General features: G+C 34.1%; 1 protein-coding gene across 1 annotated transcript in view; it reads left to right on the forward strand.

Annotated features, from left to right (window-relative positions):
* Positions 1–14,059, forward strand: part of BLTP1 (bridge-like lipid transfer protein family member 1) — a 205,727-nt gene that overhangs the window by 109,182 nt on the left and 82,486 nt on the right. The window contains exons 33-41 of the mRNA XM_077770881.1: positions 400–546; positions 902–1,029; positions 1,367–1,566; positions 4,216–4,413; positions 5,096–5,307; positions 7,888–8,039; positions 8,491–8,641; positions 8,815–8,967; positions 10,849–11,089. Of these exons, the coding sequence (XP_077627007.1) occupies positions 400–546; positions 902–1,029; positions 1,367–1,566; positions 4,216–4,413; positions 5,096–5,307; positions 7,888–8,039; positions 8,491–8,641; positions 8,815–8,967; positions 10,849–11,089 (1,582 nt within the window). The remainder of the gene's footprint in view (positions 1–399; positions 547–901; positions 1,030–1,366; positions 1,567–4,215; positions 4,414–5,095; positions 5,308–7,887; positions 8,040–8,490; positions 8,642–8,814; positions 8,968–10,848; positions 11,090–14,059) is intronic.

Below are 14,059 nucleotides of genomic sequence, written 5' to 3' on the forward strand. Positions count from 1 at the left end.
ATTGACATTTCATGTGATGGGTAGTTAGGGTAGGAATACACATCAAAAGAAGTTTGAAAATATTCCCAGCCAATAAGGAGCCAGTTATCAAAGCCAAATCTGCTCTTAAATTAATACATTTTACTGATTCTAAGATAATACCTATTGCCATTTTTTTCTGCCTGTTTCTCTATAGGCTGTTTTCACTTTATCTTCTATCACTTCTCTCAGCCCTGAAGCAGCCAGTGCTGTTGCTAGCTTTTCTAAAGTTTGGACTTTAAGAGTGTGGCTGCTAAATTGGATGGCAACTGGCATATAGATGAGCATAAAGGAGCACAGTGAATAAGCAAGTTGCAATTGTGGATGATGTGGAAATTATGAATGTCCTCTGAAATAATAATTCTACTTTAATCTCTTTAGCTCTCTTCCAAACAAGATGTTAGAGGAACAAAAACTGAACATACTACCATAGGAACTACTAACCAAGGACAAGCACAGACAAATCTTATAATGAAGCAAGATAATGTAACAATTAAAGGTCTTCAGGCTAATGTTAGCATACCAAAGGTAACAATTTAATATTTTTAAAAATTTTCCAGAAAGAGGAAAACATTTTGGTGAGTTTTATCCTTTGTATTTACTAAGCTGAATGGTGGCAGGATAGATTATATCAAAACTATATTTTTTATTTTTTGATGATCTAATGTAAAAATTAATATAGTTTTACTTAATGAGAATATTGGGTAATATTTATAAAATATTCCATATCCATCCATTAAGAAATGAGTTATGATTACTTTATGAGAGTCTATCAGACATATAGATACACCATTCTTAACAGTTTTTTATTTTCTTGCATATCTTATGTTTAAGTGATAATTTTTCACTTTTTAAATCTGAAATTTATGACATTTTGTGTTAGGTAAACTTATGTTTGTTACAAGCCTCTGTGGAAGAATCTCCAAGTACAGCTCCTAATAAAAGCGTGACTCATGTGTCTCTAGTAGCATTGTGTTTTGACAGAATTGCTACACAAGTTCGTATGAACAGGTAAGAAAGATTTTATTAATTTGAGCCATAATTTTCTTGTTGGATATAAAAGCAAGCAATAATTATCATTTTAATACGTTTCTGAAAATTCTGATGCTAATACTCAAAATCAGTATTGGAATTGCAAATATCACTTTATAGATTAGCAAAGTAGGTTTTTAAAAGTGTGTACTGTTTTTACTCATACTGTTTTTAGTAAACACTGAAGAACTTGTTATTAATATTGGTTTCATTAAAACTGGAATTTTTTAGAAAAACCATTTATTAAATGTTTTCACTGAACTATATTATTTACATGTTGACTGTCATACTTTTTTTTTTTTCTTTTTCCATAAAGAGGTGTGGTTGAAGAGACTTCAAACAGTGCAGAACCTGGTAGAACATCAAATTTTGATAGGTATGCCCATGCCACTAAGATGCAGCCTCAGTCATCCGGATCTCTCAGATCAAATGCTGGAGCAGAAAAAGGCAAAGAAATTGCAGCCAAGTTAAATATTCATCGAGTACATGGGCAACTTAGGGGTCTTGATACAACAGGTAGGATTCTACAACAGATATTTTTCTTTGACATGTATAAATGCAAGAAGATTTTGCAAAAGGAAAGATTATTTTTAAAAATATTGCTACTATTTGAATATTTTATAAGGAAAGATATTTCCGCATATATTGAACACATGGTATTTAACTGCTTATTTGCCAATGTTTTATGACAGTGAAAGGTAAACTGTGGTAGGAAGTAAGCGGTATGCCCCAAATTAGGAACTGCTTCAATCTCCTCTCTTTTTTTCTTCATGGTATCTACTGGCTCAGTATATAGAACAGAGAGTATGATCTTTATTGTCTTTCTTGGCACAACTTCATTAAAAAGAATCAATTGCAAGGGGCACCTCGGTGGCTTAGTTGGTTAAGCATCCCATTCTTGGTTTTAGCTCAGATCATGATCTCACAGTTTGTGAATTCAAGCCCCACATCAGGCTCCATGCTGACAGTGCAAAGCTTGCTTGGGATTCTCTATCTCCCTCTCTCTCTTTGCCCCTACCCCGCTCCCCTCTCTCTGTCTCCCTCTCAAAAATAAATAAATAGGCGTAAAAAATGATCTTACATAAAAAAAGAATTAATAACAATATCAAAAGCAGTTAGTCAAATCTGTAAAATATAGTAGCAATAAGAACGATGGCTATGTCTCTTTAAAGTCCCTGTTACGGTGAAAGAGGTAACTAGAGATGTCACAAACCTTTTGAATACTTTTCACCTAATTCAGTGCATATGCTCATGTAAAGGCTTCAGTGATCTCAGATTGTCAGAGATTCAATCTCTGACAAAAAATTGAGTTTGTTAGTCTTAATTGAGATGATTGCTATGCTAAAATCTACATATAGGACAGGTGACCAATCCTGAATGAACAAATTATTACTTTGAGTTTGCTCATTGTATTCTTTGAACTCTGAAAGTTCCATGATTCTTGTCTGTATCCTGGGTCTGTGTGACTGCTGTGGCTTTATCAAAGCTTATTATGTTGAGGGCAAAGCATTTTACCTGAGGATTCCAAATAAAGAGACTTTTCGTGGCTATTTGAGATCTATTGTCCTAGAGCCGGTACACAATACAGTAGCTGAAATACAAAGAGACTTAGCTCTGTAGTTTGCACTGGTAACCAGTTTGCACTTGGGTGTTGTAGAGACTATAAGAAGTAACTAAATTGGATTTTGAAAGGCATAGTATGTAGAAAAAAGTCATTAAAGACAAAACATAGTGTAAAAAAGCATAAAAAACATAATGGAAAAAAAGTAATTGTCTTCATTTATATGTGCATAAGATAATCTGTGAAAGGATTCTCAGTAATCTAATGTTTGTTACCTATAGGGAAGGGAGGTAGATGTCTGGGTGTGGTATCAGAGGCTTTTCATTGTATACCCTTTCACACATTTTGGATCTTTGATCTAAGCAAGTAATTACCTTGTCAAATATTTCAACAAAATTTAAGCTAAATCTTCACCTTATATCATACATCAGAATAAGGACATGGAATTAAAGGCAAATATAAAAAAATAAATAATGGAAAAACATAGAAAAATGTAAGTGAATATTTAGTCTCTGATCAGGGAAGACTTTCTAATCATAAGTGCAAAATATAGTATTTTCATATGAATGGGATATTGCATAGCAATTAAAATAATATCTTTGAAGAATTTTTTAATGCCCTCAGGAAATTATCATGGTTTACTGTTACTTGAAATGTGGGAACTAAAGCTGGTTTGCTTGTAAAATAATCTCTAAAATGCTAGAAAGAAATTTAATTAAAATGTAAACAAGTTTATCTTTGGATGGTAAATGTACATTTTTAACTTATTTTCTTTCTTTTTCCTTCTTCCTTCCTTCTCTCCTTCTTTCTTTCCTTCCTTCCTACCTTCCTTCCTTCCTTCCCTTCCCTTCCCTCCCCTCCTTCTCTCTCTCTCTCTTTCTTTCTTTCTTTCTTTCTTTCTTTCTTTCTTTCTTTCTTTCTTCTCTTTCTTTCCTCTCATAGCTGTAATCACAGAAAGAAATGAAAAAAAGTAAAATAAAACCCTTTGCCAAGCATGCAGAATGTTAGTTTCCATATTGTATATCATAAGTGGTGAAATTATTTATGGCAGTGTCTATTATGAATTGTGATTATATATTGTGTTACTATAAAGCAATCTTTTAGTAAAAGCTGTAGTTTACTTATTTTCTAATGTTTTTCCTACAGCTGGGTAATTAATTAAAATATTTCTTTTGTAACATGATGAGAAAGTATTTAAAAACAGTTTACTATGAAACTGAATTATTCAGGAGCTTTCTAACTTTAGGTTTTTAGAGAGCCTTATAATCTTTCAGAAATGAATTCATTCTGCCTCTGAGCAATTATTTGTTAATTATGGAATCTTTTTTCTCCCTTCTACTTCAGTGAGATTCTGGAACTTTTTAAGTCGTAGGATATTAGGCATTATTTGTTAATTATGGAATCTTTTTTTCTCCCTTTTACTTCAGTGAGATTCTGGCACTTTTTATGTCGTAGGATATTAGGCATTATTTTAGAAGTTGGTTGGTTCATTTATTTTTCTTTTTCACAGAGTATTAAGATATCTTTTTAAGATATACCATTTTTTAAAAAATATAAAGTTCTCTGTCTTTAAAAGTGGTCGCTTTATTCTCTTTTGATAATAGATATTGGTACCTGTGCCATCACTGCTATTCCATTTGAGAAATCCAAAGTTTTATTTACTCTTGAAGAGTTGGATGAGTTTACTTTTGTGGATGAAACTGATCAGCAAGCTGTTCCAGATGTGACTCGAATAGGTCCCAGCCAAGAAAAATGGGGTTGGATAATGTTCGAATGTGGACTTGAAAATTTAACAATAAAGGGTAAGCTTTTTTTTTTTTTAATTCTGTTTAAATTAGGGACAGATTGTCCCAATGTTGCTAGAATGTTTTGAACGATTGTGACTTTTAATAACGTGAATCAGCATATTTAAGCAGAAAGTGTGGTACGTGGGACTATTTACCAGGATGGGTGCCCCCCATCCCAATCGCGTAAGTAGAACTTTCCCTTCATTGTGTGATTCAAAACTAACAGAGCATGTAGATGTGCAGAACGTCAAGGGTTGAACATAAAAATCTGTGGTTCAGAAAAAAATGTTTAAGTAAAATATAAAGCCACCCAGCTTTTGAAAGTTTGTGTCTTTGGAAACAATTTTTGATTAGTAGAGATTTGCAGGATGAAAATACTATAAATCCTTTATTCAGTGAGACAGACTGACTTACAATTATATCTGTTTTCTTTTATATTATTGAATAATATGTAAAAAAGGGAAAGCTGAGTTGTATATAAGACTTTTAGGTTTGGTCATATATGATAGTAATTGTATATGCCTACAATTTATCTGTTAATCTAATCTTACATGACTTTTATGGATAAGGGCAGGTTTTGATGAGAAAAAAGATCTTCATGAATTTCTATTTTTTATTTTTATCTTTATGGATACTATAAGAGTATAGCATTGATATACCTACCATTTTTATAAATATATTCTTTCATTTTTTAAAGGAGGAAGACAATCTGGTGCTGTTTTATATAATACGTTTGGAATTATGGGTAAAGCTAATGCCACAGAAAGAGGTGGAGTGCTGACATCCAATAATTCTTCTGATTCTCCAACTGGCAGTGGCTATAATACCGATGTCTCTGATGATAATCTTCCTTGTGATCGAATAAGCCCTTCTTCAGACTTAAATGGAAATTCTGTTTCAGATGAACAAGTTGGTGAATTTTTAATAATAATAGTGCTTTGAAAAATAGAAAACTACATACCCAATTCAGAGTTAATTTCTGGAGTATATTTGTTTGTCTTTCCATATTTTGGATTTTGCTTAAATAATAGTCAAGATATTTTGGTGATACTACTATTAGAGAATAAGTTCCGAAATGTAGGTACCATACCATAGATGTATTTGTATCTGCCATAGTACTTTGCTTTATACCTTGCCAATTTTAGGCACTTAATAATATTTGTTGAATTAATAAGTTAATAGAATATCAGAGAAGTAGTCATTGTTTTTATGTTGTTTCAAGGATTTTATATGCAATTCATTTATTGTTTCTATTATGGTAGAATGTCATGATGCATAATAATAGCAATAATGAAAATATTCAATATTCTAGATTATGGAAGAGTTGTACCACAGATTGGTGCAAGTTATTTCATCTCAGAAGTTTCTTCTGTATAGTATTTGTAATGATATTAAACTTCTAATTTGTGAAGATTTAAGGAGATAATATATATGAAAGGTTTAACTCCGTGTCTGGCACATAGTAAGAACTTGATAGTTGTTATTTTGAAACACATATATACATACCCTTATAATCATTTGAAAATTGGGTCAGTTGAAGAGGAAAGAAACCACCTTTTAATTAAGAAATGTCGTGGATATCCAGTATCCATTGGCATAATCACCTCTGAATCCCAGGTTTCTGGGAATTTAGTTTTGACACATTTATTTTGATTTGATGCATAGTTCAAGAGTTTACTCACAGTTTTCTTGTGAAGTCTTTGGAAGTATTTGAGCAGTGGTTTGGGATTAGAACTTTAATTAAGGAAATTAAAAAGTGTAATAGGTACTCACTTGACAGAAGAACTGGAAAGAACCAGCTGTTCTTTCTTTATCCTTCTATCCCATTAATATACTTGTCAGAAACTCAGATACCTTCCTTGATCTCTGATCCTACTCTCCTTGCTGAATGTCTCTAAATTTTGTAACGTTGCTTACTTTGGTTTCTCTGACTTGTGCTGTTCCATGTCCTTATTCAGTTCTTTGTTCTTAAATGTGGGTGTTCACCCCATGTTCTCTTCTTGGCTACTTTCCTTCTTTTGCTGTGTGTCCACTCCCTGATTTATTTCATTTCCTAGTCTTGCTCCATAATTTAATGATACTACTTTTTCCCATCAGTTATGTTTTTAGCACTAACCCTTCATCTGAGCTCCAGAATTACATGCAGTGGCCTTTTAACTATCATCATGTATATATACCACAGGTGCCCAAAATTCAGTCAACCTAAATCTAAGTTTATTATTGCTTTGCTTCACATACTGTTATACTTAGCTGCTTGTTGTCTACAAGGTCCCTTCCCTTTTTAAAATTTGAGTTCTTAAAGACTGTCTTCAGTATCTTTATATACCTTAGTGCCCAGCTCACAACCTTGTCTGAAACCCACAGGTCAGGTGTATTTGAGAATTCAGACTTTTTTCCTTTAAGAGAAAGGTAGTACTCTGTGTGGCTTATATGTTACATAAAGGCATACTGGAATCTGAGACCACACTCTGTCTTGAAGTATTTAAATACTTATGCAGCACAACATCAGTAAAAATGCCAAGTGGGATAAGTAGCCTCTCACCAGTTCAGATAAAATTTTGATGCCACATTACACAAAATATTCATATTTTTCAGAACATTGTAATTTTAGAATTGCAAATAAGAAATGTGGACTTCTATTTGGTGCCTGCTAACTTTAAAATTACTATTGCCTATAGTTTACGTTGTTTTATAGCACTTAGGATTGAAAGCTACTTTGTGGATACTCTAGATTCCCTAATCATCCCACAAGAAAATGCCAGTCTTTTCTTCATCTTGACCAGTAATATCTAAAAGTGAATTATAGAGCTATAAGTATATATAATAGGCCATAGACTTTTTGTTTCTTTAATATTATTCTTACCTCCTTGCATTCTAAAGAATAGTGATTATACATTTAAAAAATACTCATTTCTTAATACTGATTCAGATTGCTAGCATATAAGATAACTCAGAATTTTTTATTGTAGAGTGTTATTTATTTGAACATGGGCTACACTAGTATTTTTATGGCACTTTATTTGGAAGTTTAAAGTATTTTGTTAAAATGGGATGGAAAACAGATTGTGGTAGGAAGCAGAAGACCTTAATTCTGTCACTCATTCTCTTACTTAATATTGTATTGACTTTGGCAAGTCACAAAACCTTTTTCTCTCACTTTCTTCATGTGGAAAAAATAACACTTAGACATCCCTAAATAAATGTAATTGAATGGAGTGATCATGAGAAACTGTTCAGTTCTAATTATCTTTTGATATATGGCTTGTTACAGTGCAGTAGTTTCTCAGACTGTGCTCCTTGGAGCTTCAAGGATCTGTAGGTATTTCTCAGAATCAGGCTGAACAAGGTTTCTATTGCCTGTTTTATATAAAGGTGTCATCTGTAGAACTTGATTTGTTAGGAAGATTTTGTGCTTAAAACATTAACCTTTGCACTAGTAATTTTAAGGATTTATACCTTACTGAGTTTTTGGTGTTCAAATTTATGTAGGATGAAGGAGTCGAATCTGATGATTTGAAAAAAGATCTACCTCTAATGCCTCCACCTCCAGATTCATGTAGCATGAAGTTGACCATCAAGGAAATATGGTTTAGTTTTGCAGCTCCCACCAATGTGAGATCTCCTACACATTCATTTTCTAGGTAAAGAGTTTTTAAAATGTAGTACTATTGGTTGATACTACTTTATTTTAAATAACATAAAATTCTGTTTCATATTTTTAAAATTATTTTTCTGACATATCTAGCATTATGCTTGCCCCTTTCTTACCATCTTTCCTACACTCATGCTTTCTGTAGACCTTATTCTTCTCTTGTTTGACCCTTTTTCTTTTCTAGGGCTTTAGATTTCCTTTTATATGTCACCTCACCATGAACTTGTTACTCTTTCACCTCTCATAGGTTTAAATATTTTTCTTTTTTATCTGTTATCTTTTCTTGGCAGTTTCTACATATATGTTCATAATTTACCTGGTAACCAAAAGGAAAAGTAATTTTGCCCAAATAAAATAGCCACTAAGTATAGTAGGTATGGAATATTGTTTGAAATACAAATCTTGACACTTGTTTTTGTAATTTTTTTCATTATTTACAGGCAGCTGAATCTTTTAAGCACTGCAACTCCAGCTGTTGGTGCATGGCTTGTTCCCATTGATCAACTCAAATCATCCTTAAACAAATTAGAAACTGAGGGCACCTTGAGAATTTGTGCTGTTATGGGATGCATAATGACCGAAGCGTTAGAGGTATGTCTTTCAACAATACAAGATATCATAAAAAATTTATTATTGAACATGATCCCTTGTTGTTCGTCATTGTTGGAAAACATCAGACCATCAAGTTCTTGATTACTGGATACCTTCTATTTGCAGTGTCTTTGATATATAACTCTAAATCTATTGTTTTTGCTTTGGTTCAGAATAAAAGTGTACATTTTCCCCTAAGAAGCAAATACAACAGACTTACAAAAGTTGCCCGTTTTCTCCAAGAAAACCCTTCATGTTTGCTGTGTAATATACTACATCACTACCTGCACCAGGCAAACTACTCCATCATTGATGATGCTACAATGGTGAGTTACGGAAGCCATATGTGAAACCATAGGTTAGCTTTAAAGAAGCCACGGGGCGCCTGGGCGACTTGGTTAAGTGTCCAACTTTGGCTCAGGTCACGATCTTAATGGTTCGTGGGTTTGAGCCCCGCATCGGGCTCTGTGCTGACAGCTAGCTCAGAGCCTGGAGCCTGTTTTGGATTCTGTATCTCGCTCTCTCTCTCTCCCCTGCTTATGCTGTCTCTCTGTCTCTCTCAGAAATAAATAAAACATTAGAAAAAAATTTAAAGAAGCCTCTTTTCTTTTGAGGAGCCATTCATGGATCCACAGGGTTTGAGATGTGGATGAGAAGTCCAGAGGAGAAATATGATTACACATACAGGCTTATAGACAACAGTAGGCTTAGGTGAATGATTTGGGAATTTTCGACATGCAGGTGTTAAAAGCTGTGGATATGGATGAGACTTCTAGGGATGATGGTGTGTTGAGGGAGAAACTGGTCCAGAATGGATCCCTCAAGAATACCAAAATTAAAGGGTGATGAGAGGGTGGATAGAGCTACACAGAATGCTGAGGAGGGAAAAGAACATGTAGGAGAATCAGGAAAACATGTGTTAGAGGCCAGAGGTTTAAAGAATTTCAAGCAAAAAGTGATCACCAGCATCAGATTTCACAGAAATGTTTAATAAAATAGGGGCTAATTAATGGTTGAGGGGAGAATATACAATAATACAAAATAAGTACAATATATGTCTGCCTCTAGAAAAGCACTACAGAAGATAACACGTCATCGTTAGAGGTTTAGAACTTGAGGATCTCTCTTCTCTCCAAGCTTTTGGTGAACAGAAAATACATGAGAAGTTTAGCCAAATTAGGGATCATTGTATTAGTATTTATTAATGGCCAATCAAGTTTCTGATAATCTCCAATGAGAGAATCTCTAGTAAATGATGGATTTGAAGAAGGTACTTAGACCTGAGACTAGTATAGTGCTTTCTACTCCTGCCCTGTGAATTGAAGGCTGGAGGTCCACAGTGCAAGGCTAACTTGCCCATCTAGTCATAGGTAGCGACATGGAACTGAGAGAATGGCAGGCATTTCTCATGAGTGGATGCTCTGCCAAGATACGCTTTATATGTAAGAGGAAGAAACACAAGATGGCTCTTCTTATTTGAGTCTAAGAATTAAAGGACAGGCTAAGAGATCTGGTGTTCCTCAGAAAGCAAATGAGAGGATTCCTGCTGTCTGAAAAGTGTCTCTTCAGTCAGAGCATTTCTCCTAACAAAAGGAATTTTGGGAAAGGGAATGGAGAGGAGTTGGATATTTTCCTCTTAGGCTAGGGCTACAATTGGAAAAGTAGCCAGATTTTCTTTCTTATAATCATCACCATGTGGAATTAAATATATTCTAAATTATGTAATTGTTACTGATAATACCTTTAACTTTGAAAGCAGTTATAAATTCATCTGTGCCCAGCATTTAATCATAGTAATTTTTTTTTGATGTTAAAATAGTGACGGTTACCTAATCTTTGAAGGGAGTAATTTCATTTCCTATTCGTTTAATGAATATTACAGGTAGCTCAAAATACATTTGATTTCCTCAGTTGAGCAAAAAAGGTACAGTGGACTGAATGCTTCTTAAGGAGAATCCCAATTTTGCACCTCATGGTTAGCCTCTTACTCACCTGATAATGTGTTATGACAGAAAGATGCAATGTTGTTTTTAGAGAATGAGTTCTATAGTCAGCTTGAAATGATGTCTTTTGAAGAGAACCTTGAACAAATTATAATACATAAATTCTAGCTTCTTCATCTCTACATGGGGGTTATGAGGTTTAAATGAATAAATGTACACAAAGCACTTAAATAGTAACTTGCTATTACATCATTGTTGTTACAGAGTGATGGACTTCCTGCTTTGGTAACTTTAAAGAAAGGTTTAGTTGCACTGGCAAGGCAGTGGATGAAGTTTATTGTGGTGACACCAGCCTTTAAAGGAGTTAGTTTACATCGACCAGCTCAGCCCCTGAAACCTCAGTCAGCTGTGGACCACGAACATGAAGATGGACTTGGGCTGGACAATGGAGGTGGTCTTCAAAGTGACACCAGTGCTGATGGAGCAGAATTTGAATTTGATGCAGGTAATCTGTAAATAGTTTAGTTAGATTTAACACCTTGGTAACATATATATGTGTTATTTTAATCATTTGTGTGCCAAATTTGAAATTGCCATGGCTTAATTATACAAGTGTGATTTGTATTAGCCCGAGTAAATGATGATAATATTGGAATCTTTATACTGACTTTAATTTTTATATTTAAGTTCATAAAATATGATAGACTTCTTGTATCCAGTACAATAACAGACATCTTTGCATAGCTAGAATGTTTTGAGTAAAGCATGTTAACTTTCTTTTAAAATGCACATTTGTATTCGTTCATCATCTTTTCTCTGACGTAGTTTTTTAAAGAAGCCTTTGAGTTTTACCCGGTGCCTGGTTGATTCTGATGAACCTGGATGCAAAAATTCTTAACAAGATACTAGCAAATCAAATCCAGCAGTACCTTAAAAGAATTATTTATCATGATCAAGTGGGATTTAATCCTAGGATGCAGGGGTGGTTCAATATTTGTAAATCAATCAATGTGATATACCATATTAATAAAAGAAAGGCTAAGAACCATATGACCCTCTCAATGGATTCAGAAAAAGCATTTGACAAAATACTGCATCTCTTCTTGATAAAAACCTTCAGTAAAGTAGGTATAGATGGAATATGTCTCAACATCATAAAGGGCATATACAAAGATTCACAGCTAGTATCATCCTTAATGAGGAAAAACTGAGCATATTTCCTCTAAGGTCAGGAACAAAACAGGAGTGTCTACTCTCATCATTACTATTTAACATAGTACTGGAAATCTTAGCCTCAGCAGTCAGACAACCAAAGGAAATAAAAAAAAGCATCCAAATCAGCTCGAAGAAGTCAAACTTTCACTATTTGCAGATGACATGATACTCTATGCAGAAAACCCCAAAGACTCCACCAAAAAATTGCTAGAACTAATGCATGAGTTCAGCAAAGTTTCAGGATATAAAATTCATGTACAGAAATTGGCTGCATTTCTCTACACCAATAATGAAGCAGCAGAAAAATCAAGGGATCAATCCCAAAAGTTGTTCCAGGAACCATAAGATACCTAGGAATAAACCTGAACTAAAGAGTTAAGAAATCTGTACTCTGAAAACTGTAGAACACATATGAAAGAAATTGAAGAGAACACAAAGAAATGGAAAAGCATCCCATGCTCATGGATTGGAAGAATAAATATTGTTAAAATGTTAGTACTACCTCAAGCAATCTGTACACTTAATGCAGTCCTTATCAAAATACCACCAGCATTTTTCACAGAACTAGAGCAAACCTAAAACTTGTACGAAACCACAAAAGACCTTGAATGGACAAAACAATCCTGAAAAAGTAAAGGAGAGCTGGAGGCATCACGATTCCAGATTTAAAGCTATATTAAAAAGCTGTAATCATCAAGACAGTAGGGTACTGGCATAAGAATAGACACAAATCAGTGGAACAGCATAGAAAACCAAGAAATGGACCCACAACTATATGGTCAACTAATCTTCAACAAAGCAGGAAAGAATATCCAATGGGAAAAAGACCATCTCTTCAACAAATGGTGTTGGGAAAACTGGACACCAACATGCAGAAGAATGAACCTGGACCACTTTCTTACACCATACACAAAAATAAATTCAAAATACATGAAAGAGCTAAAGGTCAGACAGGAATCCATCAAGATCCTAGAGGAGAAAATAGGCAGCAATCTCTTTGACCTTGGCTGGAGCAACTTCTTACTAGACACGTCACTGAAGGCAAGGGAAACAAAAGCAAAAATGAACTGTCATGACTTCAGCAAAATAAAAAGCTTCTTCTACATAGCAAAGGAAACAATCACCAAAACTAAAAGCTTACAGAATGAGAGAAGACATTTGCAAATGCTCTATCTGGTAAAAGCTTAGTATCCAAAATCTGTAAAGAACTGATCAAACTTGACACCCCTAAAACAGTAATAGACAGTTTTTCAAAGAAGACATCTGGATGGCTAAGAGACACATGAAAAGATGCTCAACATTACTCATCAACAGGGAAAAACGCTCATGAGATACCACCTCACACCTGTCAGAATGGCTAAAATTAACAACAGAAGAAACAGCAGATGTTGGTGAGGATGTGGAGAAAGGGGAACCCCCTTGCACTGTTGGTGGGAACGCAAATCGGTGCAAGCAACCACTGTGGAAAACAGTATGGAATTTCCTCAAAAAGTTAAAAGTAGAACTACTCCACAACCCAGCAGTTGCACTACAGATTCAGAGGAATACAATGTACCCTGATGTTTATAGCAGCATTATCAACAATAGCCAAACTGTTGAAAGAGCCCAAATGTCCATCAGCTGATGAATGGATAAAGAAGATGTGGTATATATATACAATGAATTTTACTCAAGCATCATAAAGAATGAAATCTTGTCACTTACCACGACATGGATAGAGGTAGAGTTTATTACTCTAAGCAAAATAAGTCCGAGAAAGACAAATACCATATGATTTCACTCATGTGGAATTTAAGAAACAAAATAGATGAACATAGAGGAAGAAAAAAGAGGGCCGCAAACCCTAAGAGACTCTTAACTGTAGTGAACAAACTGAGGGTAGAGGGAGTGAAATGGGTACGGGATTGGGCTAAATGGGTAATGGGTATTAAGGAAAATACTTATTATGATGAGCACTGAGTGTTATACATAAGTGATGAATCACTAAATTGTGCTCCTGAAACCAGTATTACACTACATGTTAACTAGAATTTAAATAAAAATTTGGGAAAAAAAAAAAAAACTTTACCCAGGTATTTTGGTGTGTTTTTTAAAAAAAGTTTACGCTTAAAAGTGAATATACTATGAGTAATAGGCTGGATTTTTATTACTTATTTTGAAAATTTTCAGGTCTACCTGAAATTTGGAAGAATAGTATAGTAATAACATCTCTTCTAATTATTTATCTTCAAATGCCTAGTTTAATCTGAAAATTTTGTAT

The sequence above is a fragment of the Crocuta crocuta genome, unplaced genomic scaffold (assembly GCF_008692635.1).
Source record: "Crocuta crocuta isolate KB4526 unplaced genomic scaffold, BGI_CrCroc_1.0 scaffold331, whole genome shotgun sequence".
NCBI lineage: Eukaryota > Metazoa > Chordata > Mammalia > Carnivora > Hyaenidae > Crocuta > Crocuta crocuta.